This window comes from Piliocolobus tephrosceles, chromosome 1 (genome assembly GCF_002776525.5).
Source record: "Piliocolobus tephrosceles isolate RC106 chromosome 1, ASM277652v3, whole genome shotgun sequence".
Lineage (NCBI taxonomy): Eukaryota > Metazoa > Chordata > Mammalia > Primates > Cercopithecidae > Piliocolobus > Piliocolobus tephrosceles.
In genome coordinates this window covers 183,085,821-183,109,139 of record NC_045434.1, presented here as the reverse complement: position 1 = coordinate 183,109,139, position 23,319 = coordinate 183,085,821, and the positions used below count along the sequence as shown (strand labels likewise).

Here is a 23,319-nt window from a genome sequence, read left to right as displayed (position 1 = left end):
GCTGTAATGAGATTTCAGACTGGAGAATTCAGGGCAGCAAGAGTCAGATTATGGGGGATCCTGTAGTTCATACTGAGGAGTTTGCATTTAATTTGTTGGCTATGGGAAGAGATTTTAAACATGATTGTGTTTTGCTTTTAAAGGTTGCTAGAAAAAGAAAGGACATGTAGTGAGAATAGAGGCTGAGAGGCCTGTTAAGAGGCTATTCTGATAATGTAGACAAGAAATGACGAGGAATGGAAATGAAGAGACTAATATTCAAGAGATATTAAGGATAATGAATCTATGGGTTTGGTTACACGTGAAAATTATCATATAAAGTGACAGAGATTTGAATTATTAGTGTATTAGAAAGCATGAGGGTAGATTACTTCAAAGAGTTTTTCGGGGCTTCTCAGCCTGTTGAGGAAGCCTCAGAGAAGGAAAAGGAAAATTATGAATGATAACTCAGAACCCAAGAAAGAACAGAGTTCTAAGAAGGAGAGAAGTTCAGAAGTCAAGAAAAGTTGAGAAATATCTGTACATTTGGCAAGTTAGAAGTCTCTGGTGCCTCTAGTGACAAGTTGTGGGATCAGGTCAGATTTAGTATGGTGAGGAGCATATTGGAGGCAAGGAAGGTGAAACAGAACTGCTCTTTCAAGAAGCCAGAACATAGGAGAGAAAAAATGTAATAGAGTCAATATTTAAAAATGGAATATATGATCAAGAAGGTTTTGTTTTCTTAAAAGCTACAATGGACTTAACTATGTTTTGGAGTAAGTCTCAAGGACAAAGGGGAGGAAATAATTAGAGAAAGGTCCCAGTGGACATGCAAGAGGATGAAACTCATTGATCATTAGAAAGTACAACCTTAAACAGGAAATTGGGACCACTTTTTTTCTGAGGTGGAGATGAGGGAAAAGAAATTAAGAAAGGTATGGATAGAGGTAAATTTGTTAGGACTGAAGCCAGAAAGTAGGAGAATTAGTGCCCAGTGGTCTGTATGTTCTCTTTGAAATAGGCAGAAAGGTTTGTTGAAAGGATGGTGCCCAGGAGAAAGGAAGAAGAACTTGGCTGGAAATTTACAAGAGGATTGTCAGGAAATATTGTGGCCCAGTTGAGATTGGAAACCAGTTGCCTCTCTCTATGTGGTTGTGGAATTTTTTTTTTTTCTCTAACTGGGTTTACCTAGCAGCCTTAGTGTAGGGGCAGAAGAGACTGATGGTTTGATTGAATGGGGGTTGGGCATTTATCAGGTTAGTGAGTGGAGAGTGCAAGGATAATGGTAGGGAACTGATCAAGAATGTGGATTGTGGGGTCTGGCCTCTGTAGAAAAGAAACTTAATAGAGAGGACTGATAGAGTAAGAGGAAATGGAGGTGTTAAGGAAGGCTTAGGACATATCCATGAGTTGATGGATGGTTCCCATTTGAATCAACAGAGTTCATTCTAAGAAACATAATGTGGAATGAAAAAAGAAAGTTGCAGGATTCATCAGATTCAAGAGGTGGTTACCTTTGGGAAGAAAGGGAAAGGAATGGACTCGGTGACAAATATACAGTGGGCTTTAATTATATCTGTAATGTCTTATTTCTTAGAAAAGGGGTCTAAAGCGGCCAGGTGCGGTGGCTCATGCCTATAATCCCAGTGATTTGGGAGGCTGAGGCAGGAGAATCACCTGAGGTCAGGAGTTTGAGACCAGCCTGGCCAACATGGTGAAACCCCGTCTCTACTAAAATTACAAAAATTAGCTCAGTGTGGTGGTGGGCACCTGTAATCCCAGCTACCTGGGAGGCTGAGGCAGGGGAATCACTTGAACCTGGGAAGTGGAGGTTGCAGTAAGCCAAGACTGCACCACTGCACTTAAACCTGGGCGACAGAGCGAGACTTCATCTCAAAAAAAAAAAAAAGAAAAAGAAAAAGAAAAGGGCCTAAAGCACATATGTAAAATAGTAAATCGTGAAATGAAAGCTGGGTAGCTAGATAACAGGTAAATGAGAATTTGTTATATTCTTCTGCCTGTTTTAAGTATTTTATTTTAAAAAGAAAATAGGTATAGAAGGAGTAAAGAAAGATAAAACTGGAAGGTAGAGTTATAATCATATAGTGGATTATTAAAGTCTAAGATTTCAGAAGCAGAATAATTTCAGATGATAGAAGGGTCTAAGTTTGACATTTGTAGGTGGGGCTAAAGTGGAGATGAGGTCATTTGAACTATAAGCATGGGGTGGACATAGCACTGACATCACCAAGAACCGTGACTTGATCTGAGATAGACAGAAAAACTGAGTGAAATGCCAAAGTCTCTCATGAATATGGAAGAAGATCACCCATCCAAGATGAAGAAGTAGTAATTTTGAAGCAATAGAGCAGAGTTTGGAGATTGTTTTTTTTTTCTCCCTAAAAACGCTTTAATGCTTCATCTTCCAGGCTCACAGAAAAAGAGAAGAAACAAATATCTGAGCAAGTGAATGCCCTAAACCAGGCTTACCATGACCTTTGTGATGGTTCTGCAAATCAGCTTCAGCAGCTTCAGAGCCAGTTGGCTCACCAGACAGAACAAAAGGTACTTTTAGTTTTCATCTCCAAATATTGGGTGGATACCTTTTGAATGGTATGAAAGCAGCTTTGCTGATTCAGAGTCATGATCACTAGCTTTCCATGACCAATGTGACTTAATTTTTAACCTCACCTTAGCAGCCATGTGTCTTGTGTTTCTTTACTGGGGTTCCATGATGTGTTGGTCAGTCAAAAGCACTAGAAGACACAGTTAACCCTTTAGACCTGGTTCACTTTTTTTGTCTTATGCCATTTTGTGACAGACAGCAGTTGAGGAGAACATAAATTTTGTGTTGTATATGATCACAGGGCAGTAAGATACTCCCTTGTGGCATTGTCACATGACAGTTGATAGCCAAGAGTTCTGGGTATTGGAAAGAAAAACCTGTGAACCTCTTCCCTCCATACTAAGGCAATGAGAAATATTAAGTTCCAAAGCAAACTAGTAGAGTAGTTTCACTGACTAAGACGCTGGTTCCCCTCACCCATAGTCATCTCATCATGTGGCATCTTTACCAGTTCCCCTCCATGTTCATTTCCTGGACCATATGAAAGTCGTCATATTTCCTGCTGGTTGTCCTAAGTTCTTCCTGGATACCTGTGTGTGTGTGTACACTTACCATATTATATACATGTGTCTCTGGGATATATATGTGTGTTTGCCTGCTTATTTCCTATGTTGTGAAGCAATGGCCAACTTATGTGGGGCAGGCCAAAATTAAGCTCATGTGATAGTCAAATTTGGTCCAAATGATGCTCAAAATGATATTCAGACAAAGTATGTCTTGATTCTGGTCCTTGGATATAAATTTTGTGCAACAGGAGCTGGAGTTGTAAAGACCACAAGACAGAACCAGCAATGATTTGATGGTATATTTCCAAAAACAAAGTGCTGGTGTAACATTCTCCATTTAAGGTAGCCCACTTCCAGTGGCTTGTTGCTTCACCATATAAGGGAGTATGTGAAAAGTTTTAACAATTGCTTGCTGAGAACATCCGGTTCTCATTTTGAAAGGTTAAAAAAGGGGGGAAAAGGAAAGAAAGAAAAAAAGAAAGACAAGCTGCTGAGCACCACTACATTGAGCATGATGTGTCTCCTGTACTGTTTGCGTGTTTCATGTGAAGTATTGTTCTGATTAACTGACATCCTTGCTTACAAGTTTCACTAACCCTTTGGAGTTTAAGCACAAATGCACAAAGGGAAAAGAGGACGACCTGTTTGGGGTTCTTTTTTGCAAAAACAAACAGTCGCATGCTGGACGCTAACACCAAGCTTACACTGTGTGTGTGATACGGCTGAGCTGCTCCATAAGGCTCTATCTTTTATCTGCCTGAGGCGTGCCCTGCAACTCTGGTAAGTAGAAGCCTTTTATGTTTTCTTTCCTCCACTCCTTCTATCTCTTAATGCTTGTTTAGGTCAGAATGTCCATGTTTGGTAGGATAGAAATGAGTTTCTCTGGATTTTTTCCCAGCTGAGTGTTTCCTGCCTATTCTCCAATTATGAGGGTGTTGGAAGTAACATTGTAGACTTTTCTCTTTGGCTAGACTCCAGGCCTTTCTTCAGTGTCAGCATTTTTGAGACTCCATGAATCTCACAAAAGAAATGAAAAGTTCTCAAAGGAATGTTTTTCTTTGTCATATTGTCTGTTCTGAATAGTCATTCATGGATTTTCTAAAAGGAATTTTTCAGATATCTTGAAATTTTTCAGGTATCACATTCCAGTGAACTTTTTCCTTCAGTTTCTTTAAAACAGACACATAGGGAATTTGCATAATATATATATTTAAATTATACAGATTGAACTTTCTCTTCTTGGTCAGAAAACAAGGAGATAGGGAATAAATAATACTTTAGTGTAGAGAAGTCTGTCAGTTATTCCATTGATTGAATACGTATGTAGAAATGGAGATGAGAACCAAATATACTGTTCTTTCATTTGTTGTCCATACTGTATTCTTATTGTATGCACCTCATCAAGCTTGAAATCCTCAGTGCATGTTTCTAAAATCTGAGGGGAAATGGTTTAATGATTTTAAGGGTTTCCTTATTATTTATCCATATTCGTCCCATGTTTATTGAATGACAGCTACTGCTCCTAGACCTTCATGGGCAATGGATCAGCTCTTATGGAACTTACTCACTGAGGTAAAATGGAATGCTATTATTTAGAAGGCAGGGAAGTAATTGGAAACTGCTTCCACAAGATCCTCCATCAGTAAGATAGAGAGTTAAATAAGTAATCAGAAAGTAGCTCTGACCAAAGAGGGACAGATAAAATTATATACAGAAAATGAAAATAATGAACATAAACAAGAGCTGAAAAGTTGGAGAGTAATAAAAATGATGAAGTGTTGTTAAGTGGTTAAACACTTAAATAATTTAAAATCTGAATGTATTATTCTGTGATAAAAGATCTCAAAATGAGAATTCTTTAGGAGCTCTTTCTAGGATTTGCAAGGGTAGTTTTGACAGTGTATATGCCTTATTCACTGACCTTAGGACCTAACTCCTGTGTTAAGATGTGACTCTACTGTACTTGTCTTTTATAGTTTTCTGGGTCTGACTGTGGGAGGGCATACAAGATTTAGAGTCAGACCTTGATTTATTTCTGGAACTTACTAGTTTTGTGACCTTGGACAAGTTACCTAAACTCTGTGCCTCATTTTCATTTCTTCAAACTAAAGATTCAAACAATTGTTTTCATAGGACACTGTGAGAATTAAATGTCAGTGTTCAATAGATCTAATAATAAGTGACAGCTGTAGTCATAGTTATTGTGCTACTCATTCTAGCCTGGACCAGAAGAAAAGTTACTAGTGGTTCCGTAGGCAAGGGTCCCCGATCTGTTTCTTCCTTGTCTTGCTACTTCCAAGTCCTAGAACTAATTTAATTTAGAGCCATTGCCTTGGGAGAAGCTAGCATTGTCCAAGAATACGAGTATCCCAGTTGCTAAAATACTTTCTTGAGTAGTATACACAGGCCTGTTTACTGAGATGCACAATTGTTCTGGAGCTATTGGACTGCATAAATCTCTCTTATTCTGTGGACCAGTCCTGCTATGCTCATCAGCAGGGAATTGCTACTTCCAGAGTCTTCCGTGTGGTTTACAACAGCAAAAACTTGTTTTATGGGGTTGAATTCTCACTTTGGGGGAACTGTTATGTGTCTGTAAGAAACTTTATGATGATTTGGTCTTAAAAATAAGATTAAATCCTATCACTTTCACTGCTTGCCACCCTGTAGAGCTCGTCACTCAGATATGCTTAATGCCATTATCTCTCAAGTGATCTAGGAACTTCTGGTCTAGTAAACATTCTGCACTGTAGAAAAACTCTTTTTTAGTATTAACACTGGGTGGCTTGCTTCAGAATATTTCCTACATGTTGGGGCTTATCCCATGCTGGGTTTTTCTTGTGGTCAGAATTTTATATACTATAGTTTTTTTTTTTTTTTTTTTTTTTTTTTTTTTTTGAGACAGAGTCTCACTCTGTCACCCAGGCTGGAATGCAATGGTAAAATCTCAGTTCACTGCAACCCTCCACCTCCCGGGTTCAAGCAATTCTCCTGCTTCAGCCTCCTAAGTAGCTGGGATTACAGGCAGACACCACCAAGCCCAACTAATTTTTGTATTTTTAGTAGAGACGGGGTTTTCACCATGTTGGTCAGGCTGGTCTCAAACTCCTGACCTCATGATGTGCCCGCCTCGGGCAGGCCTAAATACTATAGTTGCATCTAAATACTATAGATGCCTGGCCTAAATACTATAGTTCTTTGAATGACTCCTTTCAATAGTTGTGCTTTGCCATTGGCTCTGATTCAGTTTTCTTTTCCTTTTTTTTTTTTAGGATTGCAGAGCAGTTGCTGGGGTGATTGACCTAGGCACAGTGGAGATATTTCCTATCTTCAAAGCCATGCAAAAGGGCCTCCTTGACCAAGACACAGGCCTTGTGCTTCTGGAATCTCAGGTTATCATGTCTGGCCTCATTGCCCCCGAGACTGGTGAAAACCTCTCTTTGGAGGAGGGCCTAGCCAGAAACCTCATTAATCCCCAGATGTACCAGGAGCTCCGGGAGCTACAGGATGCCCTGGCCTTAATAAGCAGGCTTACTGAGAGCAGAGGCCCTCTTTCTGTGGTGGAAGCAATTGAGAAGAGAATAATCAGTGAGAGAGTTGGACTGAAAATCTTAGAAGCTCACCTGGCAACTGGAGGTTTCAGTCTCTCCCCTAGTGAGAACTGTATTAACCTGGAAGAGGCTTTTCATCAAGGCCTCATTTCTGCATGGCTTCATTCAGTATTAGAGTCTCATCTTAGAACATCCAAGAATTTGATAGACCCTAACACAGCTGAGAAAATTGGTTTGCTGGATCTGATGCAACGATGTATTGTTCACCAGGAATCAGGATTCAAATTGCTGCCTGTCAAACAATTGGCAGGGGGGATGGTGAGCTTGAAATCAGGCCGGAAGGTTAGCATTTTCCGTGCAGTTCAGGAAGGGCTGATAGATAGGCAGGTCACTGTCCGGTTGCTGGAAGCTCAGCTTTTTGCTGGTGGCATAGTAGATCCAAGAACAGGACACAGACTTACAGTGGAAGAGGCTGTAAGACATAATTTGATTGACCAAGATATGGCCTGTGGTATCCTCATAAGGCAGCTTCAGACAGGAGGCATCATAGACACTGTCACGGGGCAAAGGCTAACAATAGATGAAGCAGTGAGCAATGATCTAGTAGCTGCTAAGATCGCCCTTGTGATTCTGGAGTCCCTCTGGTCATTCATGGGTTTGCTGTGGCCTGAATCTGGAGAGATCCTCCCAATTACAGATGCCCTAGAACAAGGTATTGTGTCTACTGAACTAGCACATAAAATCCTTAGTAACCGACAGCATATTAAGGCTCTGTTTCTACCAGCAACCACAGAGATTTTGTCCTGGAAGAAAGCAATAGAAAGTGGTATCCTGGACAGAGATCTTGCCAATAACTTAAAATCGATTTGTATACCTGATGTGATGCCCCACATGCAACTAGCAGACTCTGCAGAACAAAATATTAATCCTGGAGCAGCAGTTCTACCGTGCACCAAGAGCCAACCTAAGGCCATAGCAAGCAAGAGTGAGAATCTGTTGTTCCAGCTGATGACTCACAGCTATATTAATGTACAAAATGGACAGAGGCTGCTTCTGTTAGATAAAGAGCTGATGGAGATACTAACATCCAGAGATGAGTATCAAACAAGTCCTCCAGAAGTGGTTGAAATTGGGCATCAAAGGCAAAAATCTCCTGAGGGATTGCAAGAGTCAGCTAATGTGAAACTCTCAGGAACTTTCAGTGATGGGTGGACTGTGAGGCTGCCTGAGTTCCAGTTTTCTTCTCAGAACAAAGAATATCCCAATCAGGAAGATTGCACTACAGAAAAAGGCAAAAAGACCACTGTAGAAACAGAAGATTCTTCTGTAGAGAACCCTGAAGAGGATCTGTTTATAGAACAAAAAGAGAGAAATTCAAATGTTGACCCTTTGAAGGTAATAAATAAAGTCGAATTAGAGGTACAAAGGCAGTTGATAGATACCAAAAGGGAAGACCAAACAGCAGTGTCTATCAAAGAAAATGCCAGTGGGGGACACCTCCTGACTGTACCTTCTGCAGAGGCAGAAGGTGTGCTGTTGGTGGTTGACAAAGATCTTTTTTCTGTTGAAACACCAAAGAAAGAACATCAGCCTCTCAGAAACACTTCCTTTACATGTCAGAATGAACAAGCACACACTCTTGAGACTGAATATATTCATGATGAAACTGGAGGATCTCACATAAAACCCCAAAGCAAAAAGTCAGAAGTTCAGGTAAAGAAAACTCTAGGTGTAAAGTTAGAACTAAAGTCTGAAACTGATGTTAACATTCATCCTCTGGACAAAAAGCAAATGTTAAAGAAAACATTTGTGGCTAAGGATGACCATAAAGAAAGTCAAGAAGCACAGAACATCGCAGGTGGTAGTATGATGATGTTAGAAAAGACTGATGAGGAAGATAATGGCAGGGAAACTTTTCTGTCCTACAGTCATCCATCAGAATTGCTTGAAGAAGCTACCTTAAATGTATTATCTGCACAGTTACTAGATGGTGGTATCTTTCATGAACAGACAGGTCAAAAGCTCTTACTAAATGAAGCAATATCCCGAGGCATCGTGCCAAGTCACACTGCCGTGAAGCTTATGGAGAAGCTGAACATGTTTCAGGGGTTCTTTGACTCTCAGACGTGTGAGTCTTTGACAACTGAAGAAGTCATTAATGAAGGTCTGATGGATGAGAAATTATTACATAATGTCCTCATGGCAGACAAAGCTATAAGTGGTATCTTAGACCCCCGTACCCACACACTATGCTCTGTAAAGGATGCAGTTACGGTTGGACTTCTTGACAAGGAAACAGCCACCAGAATTTTAGAGAGACAGGTGGTGACTGGTGGAATTATTGATCTGAAACGAGGCAAAAAAGTTTCAGTAACTTTGGCCTCAACTCTTGGCTTGGTGGACATTGCTGACCAGCCAGAGCTTATAAATCTGGAGAAAGCTTCCAAAGGTAGAGATGCTGAAAAAACAGTTAGGGAGAGATTAATTAGTTTACAAATGGAAACAACAGGACTTATAGACCCTGATAGTAAAGCCCCTTTAACAGTTGTGCAGTCCATTGACAGAGGTCTTTTGGAGAGAGAGGAGGCCATTCGTTTGTTGACTAAGCAGGTGCTAGATGGAGGTATCATTCACCATATATCTGGGATGAGACTTTCTGTTGATAATGCCTTCAGACATGGCTTAATTGGTGAAGATTTAGCCAAGAAACTCAAAAGAGTTGAGAACTTAAACATCCATCAGATTTTTAATCCTGAAACAAAGGAAACTGTTTCCCTCCCTAAAGCCATAAAATTAGATCTTATTACCCCAGACCTGAAAAGAGAAATCCAGGAGGTTCAGGCCTTTACTGGAAACTTTGTGGATCTCATTTCTGGTCAGAGATTGACCTTGGCAGAAGCTAAAAAAGAAGGACTGTTAACTAATGAAGCAGTGTTGTCTCCAGGAATGATGCATGGCATTGTAGATCCCGAGAACTGCAGAATTGTCCCCTACTCAGAATTAGTCAAGAAATGTAAGATTGATATTGAATCTGGACAGAGATATCTAGAAGTAATTCCCTTCTCAGACATTAAAGATGGAGTGAGCGACAAAGTGCTTACAGTGTCTCAAGCAATTCAGCTTGGAAAAGTAGAGTTTGCATCTACGCTGAAGGTTCTGGAAGCCCAGGCAAATACTGGTGGAATCATAGACACTGCTACTGGAAGAAGACTGACATTGGCATCAGCTTTGGAAGAGAAACTCGTGGATGAAAACATGGTCAGAATTATTGCATCTCATCAGGCGTTAAATGGAGGAATTGTTGACATATTTAGTGATCAGAGAGTGACTTTAGCGGAAGCTATTGAGAAAAGACTGATCAGTCCTGAACTGGCAAATATGATCCAACTAGATACTTCAGAGTTCAGCGATCACAGGGCTCAGATCGAAAAGCAAGAGGGGATTGAAGTGTGTGCATTGAAAAATGAATCTCTAAGAAAGGATATGTTAATTGCTTGTAATCAGACTGCTGAAATGAGTTGTAATAAAGTAGAAGAGAGTGAGAGATTACTTCAAGTTGAAAATCAGTCTGCACAAGAAAAGGTTAAAGTGAGAGCTTCTGATAGGGAGCAGGCAAAAAAGAGCAGGGAAATTTCCTTAAAGGAATTTGGGTGCAAGGATCAACATAAGCCAAGAATGTCCCCAGATGCTAAAGAATTTATCAGTATCATAAATCCTCATAATCTTAAAGGTAAATCCTTGGGCCAAGTGTCATTGACACATACTTACTCTGAAGTGTGTGATTTTAAACTCAAAGAAGTGGCTAGAAATAACATGGGAAATGATACAAATGAAGAGCAGAAAAAAGCAGTGACAAAAATAGAAATTATTTCTCATATGAAGCAGTCTCCCTCATGTCTAGATTCTGAAGAAATAAGAGAAAATCGAGGGGAAGTGATTTTGGAAGTACAAGAAACATATTGTGAAACATCAGGCAAATTGCCGAGTGAGCAGGTTTTGCAGCAACCAATGAATGCTGGAGTGAAAAGTAAGAGAGAGAAGAGGGAGGTGATTGTAGAAGAAAGCATCAGAACATTCAAATCAGCATTTCTTTCTGAAGAAAAGTTATATCAGGAAACTGCCATTAGAGATGAGCATGACTCCCATATAAAGAGCCAACCTAGGGAAATGACCTCAAGTGAAAAAGGGAAAGAAGCTGATACAGAAAAGGGATTTTCTGTCATTTTTAAAATTGAAGACTCTTCTTCTCAAGTGGTACCTCAAGGAATTTCTGTAAAACATCTAGATGCTTTAACACTCTTCACCTCTAAACAGGCCAGTGAAGGAAAAGTAAACAATTTAAGTCTCTGCTTGACTTTAAAACCAGAAGAAAACTTATCTCAAGGAATTGCTTGTGGGGCCCAGAGTGAACCATTCCCTTCTATGACCCCAAGACCTGAAGGATTACACTACCAGGAATCAGATGGAAAAGCCCAAGTGACAGGCTCATCCCAAATTTCCAAAACAGACAAGCCTTTCCAAGGAACCACCGGACAGGAGACCAACTATCATCAAGATTCTTGTGTTACTTCTAAAACCAAGGAAACCAAACATCTCATTTCCTCATCTAATGAATGTAAAGAAAAGTCATACGAAGAAGTATCCTTTGACCCAGCAAGAGGTCTTAAATTGGAAGAAATTACAGTTTCTAGACCAGATTCAAAAGAAGTCAGTTATCTAGAATTCTCAGACAGAAAAGACCTTCATCATCAGAGCAGCAAAAGTGATGATAAACTTTGTAGAACTCTCAAATCTGAAATAGCAACACAGGAAATAACTGGAGAGAAATTTCTAGAAATGGCAAACCCTAACGTTGCAGGTCTACAAGCAGGATCCATTGAGGACATAGTGACTCAGAGAGGTTCCAGAGTCTTGGGATCCTTTCTTCCAGAGAAACTATTCAAAGGAGTGTCTCAGAAAGAGAATACAGGGCAACAGAATGCCATCATTAGTCCTACTGTTCCAGAGACCAGTGAAGAAAAGACAATGTCCGTAACAGTATGCTCTACAGTGAAGACAGAGAAGACACCACAGGAAAAGCTCAGAGAAAGCCCTGGCATTGAACAAACTCCCTTCATGACTGCACTTGGAGGAAAGGGAAATGGAGGTTTAAACCCAGAGCCCTTCAGAGCAACTCAAGTAAGTGGTGTGCTTTTTTTTTCCCCCTAAAGATATAATTAGTTTAATGCTAAAATCCTTAACTGGGTACAGAGTTTATATATGTATAATTGTATACCTATATACATTTTAAGGCACTAGATGATTCTCTAAGATATAACTTAGTTTATCATCATCTGTTTGTAACAAAGTTGTTGAAAAATTAGGCATTGGCTCTGAATGTCTTTCTGAAATCTGCAAGGGTTTTAAATAGAAACAAGCTAATAGAAATACTAGGATGATGCTACCTAAATCAGAATAACTTTTGGAAATTTTGGTAAAATGATGCTTGTAGATTGATAGCTCTGAGCTTCTGCTCTCTAAGGAAATTAGTAAAATCACCTTTGTCTATTGATTTGAAATGACTTAAACAAAATGTTTTATTTTATCCCACTCTATATGCAGTAAAAATTGCTTCTATTTGTCTAACAAAAAACCCTGCCTGCTTCTAAAGCTGAGAATGTCAGAACTGAGTCAGCTTTCTTTTTGGCTCCACAGAATGTATTTACCCGGCAACTCTGTTTAGAACATGATGAAAAGCTAGTATCCTATCTGTCTCTGTTACGGAACATTGAAATGAGGACCAGACAGATTCAGCCTTTGGAGCTAAACCTGGCAGAACTACAGGATCTGCTGTGTCAGGCCAAGGTAGGTTCCCAGAGACTTCCACCACAGACATCAGCTTCAAGATAGCTGCCTCCATCTTCCTTGAAGATTTCAAGACTTACTAGGACCTGCTTGCACTCTATTCTAGGGTAAACAATCTGAGACCCTTGTCAGATAATTATGGGATGGGCCACATTTGGATAGATTGGATAAGATTTATAAAGGATAGACTTTAACAGACCTTGGATTTGGCTATGAATGTAATTACTACCAATTGTTTTTTTTGTTGTTGTTTTGCTTTTGTTTTTTTTGAGATGGAGCCTTGCTCTGTCACCCAGGCTGGAGTGCAGTAGCGTGATCTCAGCTCACTGCAACCTCTGCCTCCCAGGTTCAAGCAATTCTCCTGCCTCAGACTCCCGAATAGCTGGGACTACAGGTACCCGCCACCATGCCTGGCTAATTTTTTTTTTTTTTTTTTTTTTTTAAGTAGAGTTGGGGTTTCACCAGTTGCCCAGGCTGATTTCGAAGTCCTGAGCTCAGGCAAGCCACCTCCCTCGGCCTCCCAAAGTGCTAGGATTACAGGCATGAGCTACCATACCCGGCCCTACCAGTTGTTATCTGTGTGGTTTTGGATTGATTTATGTAAATTCAAAGGCAGAGTGATTGGTCATGAAACTATTGCAGTAATTCAAGCAAGAAATGTTGGAGGCTTAAAACAGTAGATTAGATATATAAGTTAATCTCTCTTCCTAAAACTATACTAAGACATCAGGAAAAAGGGTTTTTGTGTTTTAAGCACGTAAATTCATAAAGAAAAGAGCAAGAAAAGAGAAAACAGCAGTAAAGTTTTAGAATTTAGAAAGCAGGTGGATGAGGAGGTAACTACCTTAGCAAGCTAGAGTAAACCAGATCCTCAACTTACAGTGGAGGAAGCTAAGGAACAACCTGATTTACACTACAGAACTCCCCAAAACCTCAAAAATTGGGAGCACCAGAAAGAGATGAAAATGGATATGCAAACAGGCTTCTAATTGGCTTAAAGTCTGTTTAAGAAGCAATTAGACCTTTAGATTTTCAACTTACTTCACATAGCCTGGCAACTGCTCATGCCGTGCACTAACAGAAGACTGGATGTTCATCCTCTGAGGAAAGTAGTTCAGAGTGTCTCTTGACTAGGGAGAGCAGCCATTTATTGAAGGTAAATATTCCATACAAAAATCAGTAGGATTAACTGGAAGTTCACATACATACTGAATTTTGAGCTATATCCTTGCTCCCGCTATGGTTTGACCAGCCCAAGGAGAAGGACCTAATGGTACTGATATAAGTGATTTCCCAACTGTATGGCCCAACTCCATCACCCTCAGTGAAGACTACAGCCAGTAGGGTTTGTAGTCAGCTTTTTAGGGCATTACTCTCCACTTGAGCATCTGGAAAGCTTCTGTTACAAAAGGAGAGGCTAAAACAAAGAAAAAGAAACTTGGGCAAAATAGAGACTATTTAGGAAGAAAAACATACTCAGGGCCAGTCACAGTGGCTCATGCCTATAATCCCAGCACTTCGGTAGGCCAAGACAAGAGGATTGCTTGAGCTCAGGAGTTTGAGACCATCCTGGGCAACATAGTAAAAAATTAGCCAAGCCTGGTGGTGTACACCCTAGTCCTAGCCACTCAGGAAGCTGAGGCAGGAAGATTTGCCTGAGCCCAAGAGTTTGAGGTTTCATTGAGCTATGAATGCACCACTGCACTCCAGGCTGGGAGATGGATGGAGTAAGACCCTGTCTTAAAAAAAAAAAAGAAAGGGCCGGGCGCGGTGTCTCACACCTGTAATCCCAGCACTTTGGGAGGCCGAGGCAGGCAGATCACGAGGTCAGGAGATCGAGACCATCCTGGTGAACATGGTGAAACCCCGTCTCTACTGAAAATACAAAAAAATTAGCCAGGCGTGGTGGCGGGTGCCTGTAGTCCCAGCTTCTAGGGAGGCTGAGGCAGGAGAATGGCGTTAACCCGGGAGGCGGCGGAGCTTGCAGTGAGTGGAGATTGCGCCACTGCACTCCAGCCTGGGCGACAAAGCGAGACTCTGTCTCAAAAAAAGAAAAAAAAAAAAAACAGAAAGAAAAATATATTCGAAAGTACTACCATTTAAAGGACAAAAAGTAAAATAGATTGGAAAAATCTAACTGGAGATCTCTGAAGAACACCTGGAAACACTCGTCTCACAGAAACCAAAGGAGAAGGAGTCAGTCCTAGTAACTGCTGCAGGGAGATTGAGTACAATGAGGACTAAAGGGGAGATTCAGCTCCTGAAAGTTATTGGTGATTTTGAACAGTTTAAGTGGAGTGATGGGATATAAACTAACTTGCAACTGGAATAAATGGGAGGTTGGAAGGTGGAAACAATTAATATAGATCATTCTTTCCAGAAGTCTTAGGTACAGGCAAGGAATGAGGTGGGACACTACTTGAAGGAGATGGATTGAAAGGAATGTTTTGAATGGGTTTTGGGCTGAGGAGAAAGAACCAATTGAAAAAGAGAACTTGAAGTTAGAAGAGAGAGGAAGTGGTAACTGATAGAACCAGTCCCCTAAAAACATAGAAAGACAGCCTTGAGAGGGAGGAAGAGTGGCTATTTCACTGAAATTGGAGGTTAAGAGTTGTCATAGGATTGGAGTCACAATGAAGACAGATTATAGTGGTTTACTGGTTCTCTCAATATCTAGTGTGTAGCCTTGGGTAGGATGGCTGAACCGGGGCTGAGGATGATGCGTCAAAGAACTATATCAAATTCTTCCACAGCTTATTTCTGGCTTCTGTGTTGAGGACCAGAATATTACAGACTAGATGAGTGGAAAAGCTGGTTGGGGATAGCTTTGTGTTCTTTGGTTCCATGACCCCGGAATTTAGAGTGGAAGAGTCATCCTTTGGGTTTATTTTGTAGCACATTAATTCTGCACAGCTGCTCCTTGGAGAAAGGCATAATGACACTCTCAGAGAGGCAGCAAGTTACAGTGGAGGGAGTACACTGCACTGAGTCAGAAAACAATCCAAATCCTGGCTGTAGTGCTTACCAGCTGGGTGACCTTGGACACTGTTCACATTTTTTTAAAGCAATGAGACATCTCTTCTGTAAATCCAGAATAATAACGTCTACCTTGCCTACCTCATGAATTAGTGATTGCGAGAACCAAGTAAATTAATGAAAGTACATAAAAACATTTTCTAAGCCCTAAAATGTGTGTAGACATGGGGTAAGAGAGAAATGTGTTCACAGCTGATTCCCAGAGGGTTTCAAACTAGTCTTGCTTTTATAGGTAACTCCACTTTATTCCCTCAGGTATTAGACAGGGAGTTAAAGGATCTGACCACCTTGGTCAGTCAGGAATTAGAGTGTGTGAATCAAATTATCATCAGCCAACCTCAAGAAGTTCCTGCTCAACTGTTGAAGGCTCTAGAGAAAGATGCCAAGAATCTTCAGAAGTCTCTCAGTTCTGTGAGTGACACTTGGAATTCCAGGTTACTCCACTTCCAGAATGCTGTGGAAATAGAAAAGGTAGCATTTTGCTTTTATTCATAAAAGCTCACAAAGTCTGGGTGGCTGGGAGATTTTCATAATGTGATTTGCCATTTATTTCTTAGACTAAAGTGTTAAATCAGCACACACAGCTAGAAGGCAGACTTCAAGATCTGAGAGCCTGGGTTGGCAATACCATTCTTATTCTGAACAGCAAGGCATCTAACAGTGAAACAGATGTTGACAGCCTAAACCGCTGTCTCCAACAATATGAGGTAAACTCTCCACCCATTCTCAAGCATGTTTTCTTTGTCCTTTGAGTTGTATCAATTTTATTTACCTGCTAGGCAAACCAGTATCCATATTTATCTTTCTTTTTTTTTTTTTTTTTGAGACGGAGTCTTGCTCTGTCACCCAAGCTGGAGTGCAGTGGCACATTCCCAGCTCACTCTAACCTCCACCTCCCGGGTTCAAGTGATTCTCTTGCCTCAGCCTCCTGAGTAGCTGGGACTATAGGTACCTACCTCCACGCCTGGCTCATTTTTAGTAGAGTACTTTTTAGTAGAGATGGGATTTCACCATGTTGGCCAGGCTGGTCTCAAACTCCGGACCTCAGGTGATCTGCCCACCTCGGCCTCCCAAAGTGCTGGGATTACAGGTGTGAGCCACTGCACCTGGCCATTTATCTTTCTTAGAAAGATAAATTTCCAAGAAAGTCAGCTATGTTTAGGTTTTTAAATTATCATATCCCTGGCTGGGTGTGGCAGTTCACACCTGTAATACCAGCACTTTGGGAGGCCAAGGCAGGTGGATCACCTGAGGTCAGGAGTTCAAGACCAGCCTAGCCAACATGGTGAAACCCCGTCTCTACTAAAAATTCAAAAAAATTAGGTGGGCGGAGTGGCAGGTGCCTGTAATCCCAGCTACTTGGGAGGCTGAGGCAGGAGAATCGCTTGAACCCGGGAAGCGGAGGTTGCAGTGAGCCGAGATCACACCATTGCACTCCAGCCTGGGCAACAAGAATGAAACTCCGTTTAAAAAAAAAAAAAAAATAGATCATATCCCTGGAGCTTCAGTGATTATGATCATTTCTCCCTTCAGCTGTTCTCTGAGATACTGTCTACAGAATGACCTGTTATTATCAGTCTCATCTTCTCTTTCTAAATGAGCATCTAGGATCCATCCTTTGTTTCTCTTTTGACCAAGATCCAATCCTACATACACACACACACATACCAGTTTCAGGAGATCTTTTTGTTGTTGTTTGTACATGTGCAGGTTTGTTATATAGGTAAACTGCATGTCATGGGGATTTGATGTACAGATAATTGTATCACCTGGGTAATAAGCACAGTACCCAATAGGTATTTTTTCTGATCCTGTCTCTCCTCCCACCATCTCACTCTCAAGTAGGCCCCAGTATTTGTTGTTCACCTCCTAGTATCCATGTATTCTTGTTTAGCTTCCACTTATAAGTGAGAACATGCCATATTTGGCTTTCTGTTCCTGTGTTAGTTTGCTTAGGATAATGGCCTCCAGCTCCATCCATATTGCTTTAAAGGATATGATTGCATTCTTTTGTATGGCTGGATAGTATTCCATAAAATGTGGTGTCCACATTTTCTTTATCCAGTCTACCATTGATGGGCATTTAGGTTGATTCCATATCTTTGCTATTGTGAATAGTGCTATACGGAACATACACGTACATGTGTCTTTATGATAGAATGATTTATATTCCTTTGGATATATACCCAACAATGGGATTGCTAGGTCAGATGGTATTTCTAAGTTCCTGTGAAATCGCTGCAGTGCTTTCCACCATGGCTAAACTCAGGATAATTTTTGATTGGTTATTTAGAGCATGGGTTGGCAAACTTTTTTTTTTTTTTTTGAGACGGAGTCTCGCTCTGTCACTGAAGCCGGAGTGCAGTGGTGCGATCTCGGCTCACTGCAACCTCCATTCCCCTGCATCAGCCTCCCAGGTAGCTGGGATTACAGGCACACACCATCGTGCCTGGCTAAATTTTTTGTATTTTCAATAGAGACGGGGTTTCACCATGTTGCCCAGAGTGGTCTCAAACTCCTGACCTCAGGCAGTCTACCCACCTTGGCCTCCCAAAGTGCTGGGATTACAGGCGTGAGCCACAGCATCTGGCCAGCAAACTTTTTAAATAAAGGGCCAGATAATAAATATTATAGGCTTTACGAACCATATGCAAAAGACCTATTTCTGTTGCAATCACGCAAAATTAAAGCAGCCATAGATAGTACATAAACAAATGGCTATGGCTATGTTCCAATAAAACTTTATTTACAAAAACGTGACAGGCCAGATTTTGCTTGGGGGCCATAGTTTGTTGACCCCCCTGCTCTAAAGAAATGCTTTTCTTCTTCTTAAGCCCCAGATTAACTGATTCTTTTTATTAGTCAATGAGAGAAAAGTTAGGACCATGAGATACATGTGAGCCAGAGAGTTTTCTCCCAAATATTGTTCTCTTTTTTTGTTCTATTTAAGATTATATCAGGTATTACAGTGGTTTATCAATCCTCTGCGATAGAGATCCCTCTCCTTCAACTTTTTAGAATGTCAAAACAGAATTAGAAATGATCCCTTCTTCTGTTCTATCTTCTCCCTCTTCCCCAGTCTTAAGAGAAGCAGACATAAAAGTTTGTCCATGATCAACCTTGTACACAATCTCATCCCTCTTTATCACGTAAGAGTTGACCGGCCTCCTTTTTTTATACCCTTTATCCAAAGATATCACTGAGGGAGAGAGTTTCAGACTTTATTCAGGCTTTATCTGTTTGCTAAGTTATTACAAAGACGCAAGCATGAAAAAAATTCCTATGACATAGTATGAGATATAAAAACATAGAGACATAGAGCATCTCATACATTGGTGCCCTCCCCTAGTTATAACATACGAATCCTCTTGTCAGCAGAGAACAGTCTGAGCCTTGTTTTCCCAGTGAGTTTCCTAAATTATTATGTTCACAGAGGAAGGAAGCTTTGTCTTATTGTTAGCAGCAGCAAATTCATGTGAGTCTGCAATAGCTGGGTTCTTGCCTCCTCACGCGAAAGAATTTGACCAAGGGGCATAAGGCAGAGGGAGAGACCGAGGCAAGTTTTAGAGCAGGAGTGAAAGTTTATTTAAAAGTTTTAGGGCTGGGCATGGTGGCTCACGCCTGTTATCCCAGCACTTTAGGAGGCCAAGGCGGGCAGATCACGAGGTCAGGAAATCGAGACCATCCTGGCTAACACGGTGAAACCCCGTCTCTACTAAAAATACAAAAAATTAGCCAGGTGTGTTGGCAGGCGCCTGTAGTCCCAGCTGCAGGCGCCTGTAGTCCCAGCTACTTGGGAGGCTGAGGCAGAAGAATGGCGTGAACCCAGGAGGTGGAGCTTGCAGTGAGCCGAGACTGTGCCTCTACACTCCAGCCTGGGAGACAGAGCAAGACTCCGTCTCAAAAAAAAAAAACAAAATTAGCCGGGCGTGGTGGCATATGCCGGTTATCTCAGCTACTCATGAGGCTGAGGGAGGAGAATCTCTTGAACCCGGGAGGCAGAGGTTGTGGTGAGCTGAGATTGCACCATTACACTCCAACCTGGGCAACAAGAGGGCAATTCCATGTCAAAAAAACCTCCATCTCAAAAAAAAAAAAAAAAGTTTTAGGGCCGAGCATGGTGGCTCATGCCTATAATCCCAACACTTTGGGAGGCCAAGGCGGGAGGATCACCTGAAGCTCAGGATTTCAAGAGCAGCCTAGCCAACATGGTGAAACCCCGTCTCTACTGAAAACAAAATACAAAATTAACTGGGCATGGTGGCAGGCGCCTGTAATCCCAGTTACTTGAGAGCCTGAGGCTTGAACCCAGGAGGTAGAGATTGCAATGGATGACAGAGTACGACTGTGTCTTAAAATAAAAAAAAAAAGTTTAGAGCAGGAATGAAAGGAAGTAAAGTACACTTGAAAGAGGGCCAAACGGGCAACTTGAGAGATCCAAGTGTGTTGTCTGTCCTTTAACTTGGTGTTTTATATGTTGGCATGCTTCAAGGGATTATGTTTTTCCTCCCCTGGTTCTTCCCTTGGGGGGGGCTGTCTGCATGTGCAATGACCTGCCAGCACTTGGGAGGGGTCGCACGCGCTGTGTGTTTACTGAAGTTGTATACATGCTCACTTGAGGTGTTTTTCCCTTACCAGTCGAGCGTTCCTAGAAGTAGTTCATATACCGATTTAGACACCACCACTTTGCCTCTTAGTGTGCATGCTTGAGCCCACTTGCCCAGCTCCTGAGATCTTATCAGGAAGCTGCTAATCACCAGCTTTACGTGTTTTCTATCTATTAAGAGCATGCCTTTCTCTTTTGCCGACTACAACCAATTATTATTTTAGAGAGATGGTTGAACAACCACCTGACCATCACCTGATGGTCACCTGACATTCTTGGAGGTGACCATCAGGTGATGTGGAGGTGGGCAGGGCTTCTCATGCCCTGCTCATGTCTGCCTAACTACCTACTGTAACATTATGATAAATATTCAAGAAGCCGTTTCTGCCTGCTTTGCAGGATTGACTACTCTCAATTGATCTACTCTCAGTTTCAAAGTGATGGAGATCCAGTATAACATAACTGATAATCACTGAATGTTTGTAGGAAGATTACTTGCTTTTAATAGTCTGGAAATAGATGATTTTAGCGTTTGGATAGTTTTTACTACTTTAAGGGAAAAATACAACTATAACAAGAAAGTCTGAGTGTAATCTTTCACAGTTTTAAAAATAGTATGAACAGCATCATTTACTCAAAAAATGAAAATTTAGGCTGGGTGTGGTGGCTCATGCCTGTAATCCCAGCACTTTGGGAGGCTGAGTGGAAGGATCGCTTGAGCCCAGCAGTTCAAGACCAGCCTGGGCAATGTAGTGAGACACCATGTCTACAGATAATTTTAAAAATTAGCTGGGCATGGTGGTGCACACCTGTGATCTCAGCTACTTAGAAGGCTGAGGTGAGAGGATTGCTTGAGCCTGGGAGGTCCAGGCTGCAGTGAGCTTTGTATGCATCACTGCACTCCAACCTGGGTGACAGCAAGATCCTGTCTCAAAAAACAAAAATTTTAGCAAATCACAAACAAATTATGTATTTTCTCAGTACTGGCCTACCAGTAACTCATTGCTGGACGGATACAAATAGATATTTGCACCTAAGAAAGTACAATTAGATACATCTCAGATCAGAAATTCATGTTATATTTTCCAAAACTTTTTGAAAAAATTTATGGCCAGACGCGGTGACTCACTCCTGTAATCTCAGCACTTTGGGAGGCCAAGGAGGGCGGATCACTTGAGGCCAGGAGTTCAAGACAAGCCTGGCCAACATGGCAAAACCCTGTCTCTACTAAAAATACAAAAAATTAGCTGGGCATGGTGTGCGCACCTGTAGGCCCAGCTACTCAGAAGGTAGAGGCACGAGAATTGCTTGAACCAGTGAGGCAGAGGTTGCAATGAGCCGAGATTGTACCACTGCACTCCAGTCTGGGCAACAGAGCAAGACTCTGTTTCAAAAAAAAAAAGACCAAGCGCAGTGGCTCACACCTCTAATCCCAACACTTTGGGAGGCTGAGGTGGGCATATCAAAAGGTCAGGAGATCGAGACCATCCTGGCTAACACAGTGAAACCCCTTCTCTACTAGAAGTACAAAAAATTAGCCAGGCGTGGTGGCGGGCGCCTGTAGTCCCAGCTACTTGGGAGGCTGAGGTGGGAGAATGGCATGAACCCGGGAGGCAGAGCTTGCAGTAAGCCAAGATCGTGCCAGTGCACTCCAGCCTGGGCAACAGAGCGAGACTCCATCTCAAGAAAAAAAAAGTCTCTCTCACTTTCAGTCTCTCCAAACTCCTCATAAATTAGAATTAAGTTTCCTTTACTGGACCTACCTTGATTTCCAAATGCAGTAAGCAGCTCTATTATTTATGCTAGCATAATTATACTATTGCTAATCCAAAATATCTGTGAATTTATTTATTTATTTATTTATTTTTTTTTTTGAGACGGAGTTTTGCTCTGTCGCCCAGGCTGGAGTGCAGTGGCGCAATCTCGGCTTACTGCAACTCCACCTCCCGGGTTCACGCCATTCTCCTGCCTCAGCCTCCCAAGTAGAGGGGACTACAGGTGCCCGCCACCACGCCCGGCTAATTTTTTGTACTTCTAGTAGAGAAGGGGTTTCACCGTGTTAGCCAGGATGGTCTCGATCTCCTGACCTTGTGATCCACCCACCTCGGCCTCCCAAAGTGCTGGGATTACAGGCATGAGCCACCGTGCCCAGCCAAGAGAGACTTTAATTCTAGTTTGGCCCTAGAATCATTAGTGCCAGTTATGAGAGTACAGGAAATTAGCCTCTCTGATTCTTTTGGTTTTCTTCATGGACTGAGAAATGGAAGTATCATGGTTTTGTTTTGCTTTTTGTTTCCTTTTTCCATTTACCTTAGGATTTGAAACAGCCCATGGCTGAAAGGAAATCTCAGCTGGATGCTCTTGCTTTTGATGTTCAGTTCTTTATCTCGGAACATGCCCAGGACTTGTCCCCTCAGCAGAATCGACAGATGCTGAGGCTTCTGAATGAACTGCAGAGGTCCTTCCAGGAAATTTTGGAACAGACTGCAGCTCAGGTGGATGCCTTGCAGGGCCATCTTCAACAGATGGAGCAGGAGGCCCTGGTGAAGGTCAGACTGAACCAGCAGCTGGGCTCAGTTTGTCTGTGGGGATGTCCTCTGTCATTGGGTTTTCTGGCCAGACTCTGTGCATCATGATTGCAGGAGCTTGGGTTTACCAGTTTTGAAATTTCATGTCATGCAGGCCAGTATGGTTCTAATCCAGGAGGCACCTGTTCTGGCTGTTTTTCTTGCCATGTCTTTGGTTTTATGTATGTGTGAGAGAACATATGTGTTGACATGTGTATACATATGCAAGTGTTTTCTTTTAGTGAGACTTTTCCTTCACTGTATCTCATTGTCTCTGACTTTCAAATGAAAATCATGTATCTAGTCCTTTCCCTACTTTACTTTCTCCTTTAGCATTGTTTTGAGGGCTCGTAAGAACATCTAGATACTCTGAGCTCGAGGAGAAGCGTTCTGAAATTAGTTTCATTCTATGTAATCTATTTCGAATGATTTACAGTAAGGTTTCCTGACAATCCTTAAGTGGCTGACAAGGAAATTTTTATTAGAATCGTATTAATTTTTGGCTCTTTAAAAATTAATATTATTTTCTTGCACCTTTCCTCACACTGTAGTGCCCAGTGCTTATTCAATCATGGAAAACAGTATGTAGAAGCAGGCATGATAC

At 41.5% G+C, this 23,319-nt stretch overlaps 1 protein-coding gene across 1 annotated transcript in view; it reads left to right on the top strand.

The window, feature by feature from the left end:
* LOC111529566 (microtubule-actin cross-linking factor 1) overlaps positions 1 to 23,319 on the top strand; it is a 283,418-nt gene that overhangs the window by 117,179 nt on the left and 142,920 nt on the right. The window contains exons 35-40 of the mRNA XM_026455708.1: positions 2,409 to 2,544; positions 6,384 to 11,840; positions 12,357 to 12,506; positions 15,798 to 16,013; positions 16,100 to 16,249; positions 22,464 to 22,697. Coding sequence (XP_026311493.1) covers positions 2,409 to 2,544; positions 6,384 to 11,840; positions 12,357 to 12,506; positions 15,798 to 16,013; positions 16,100 to 16,249; positions 22,464 to 22,697 — 6,343 coding nt within the window. The remainder of the gene's footprint in view (positions 1 to 2,408; positions 2,545 to 6,383; positions 11,841 to 12,356; positions 12,507 to 15,797; positions 16,014 to 16,099; positions 16,250 to 22,463; positions 22,698 to 23,319) is intronic.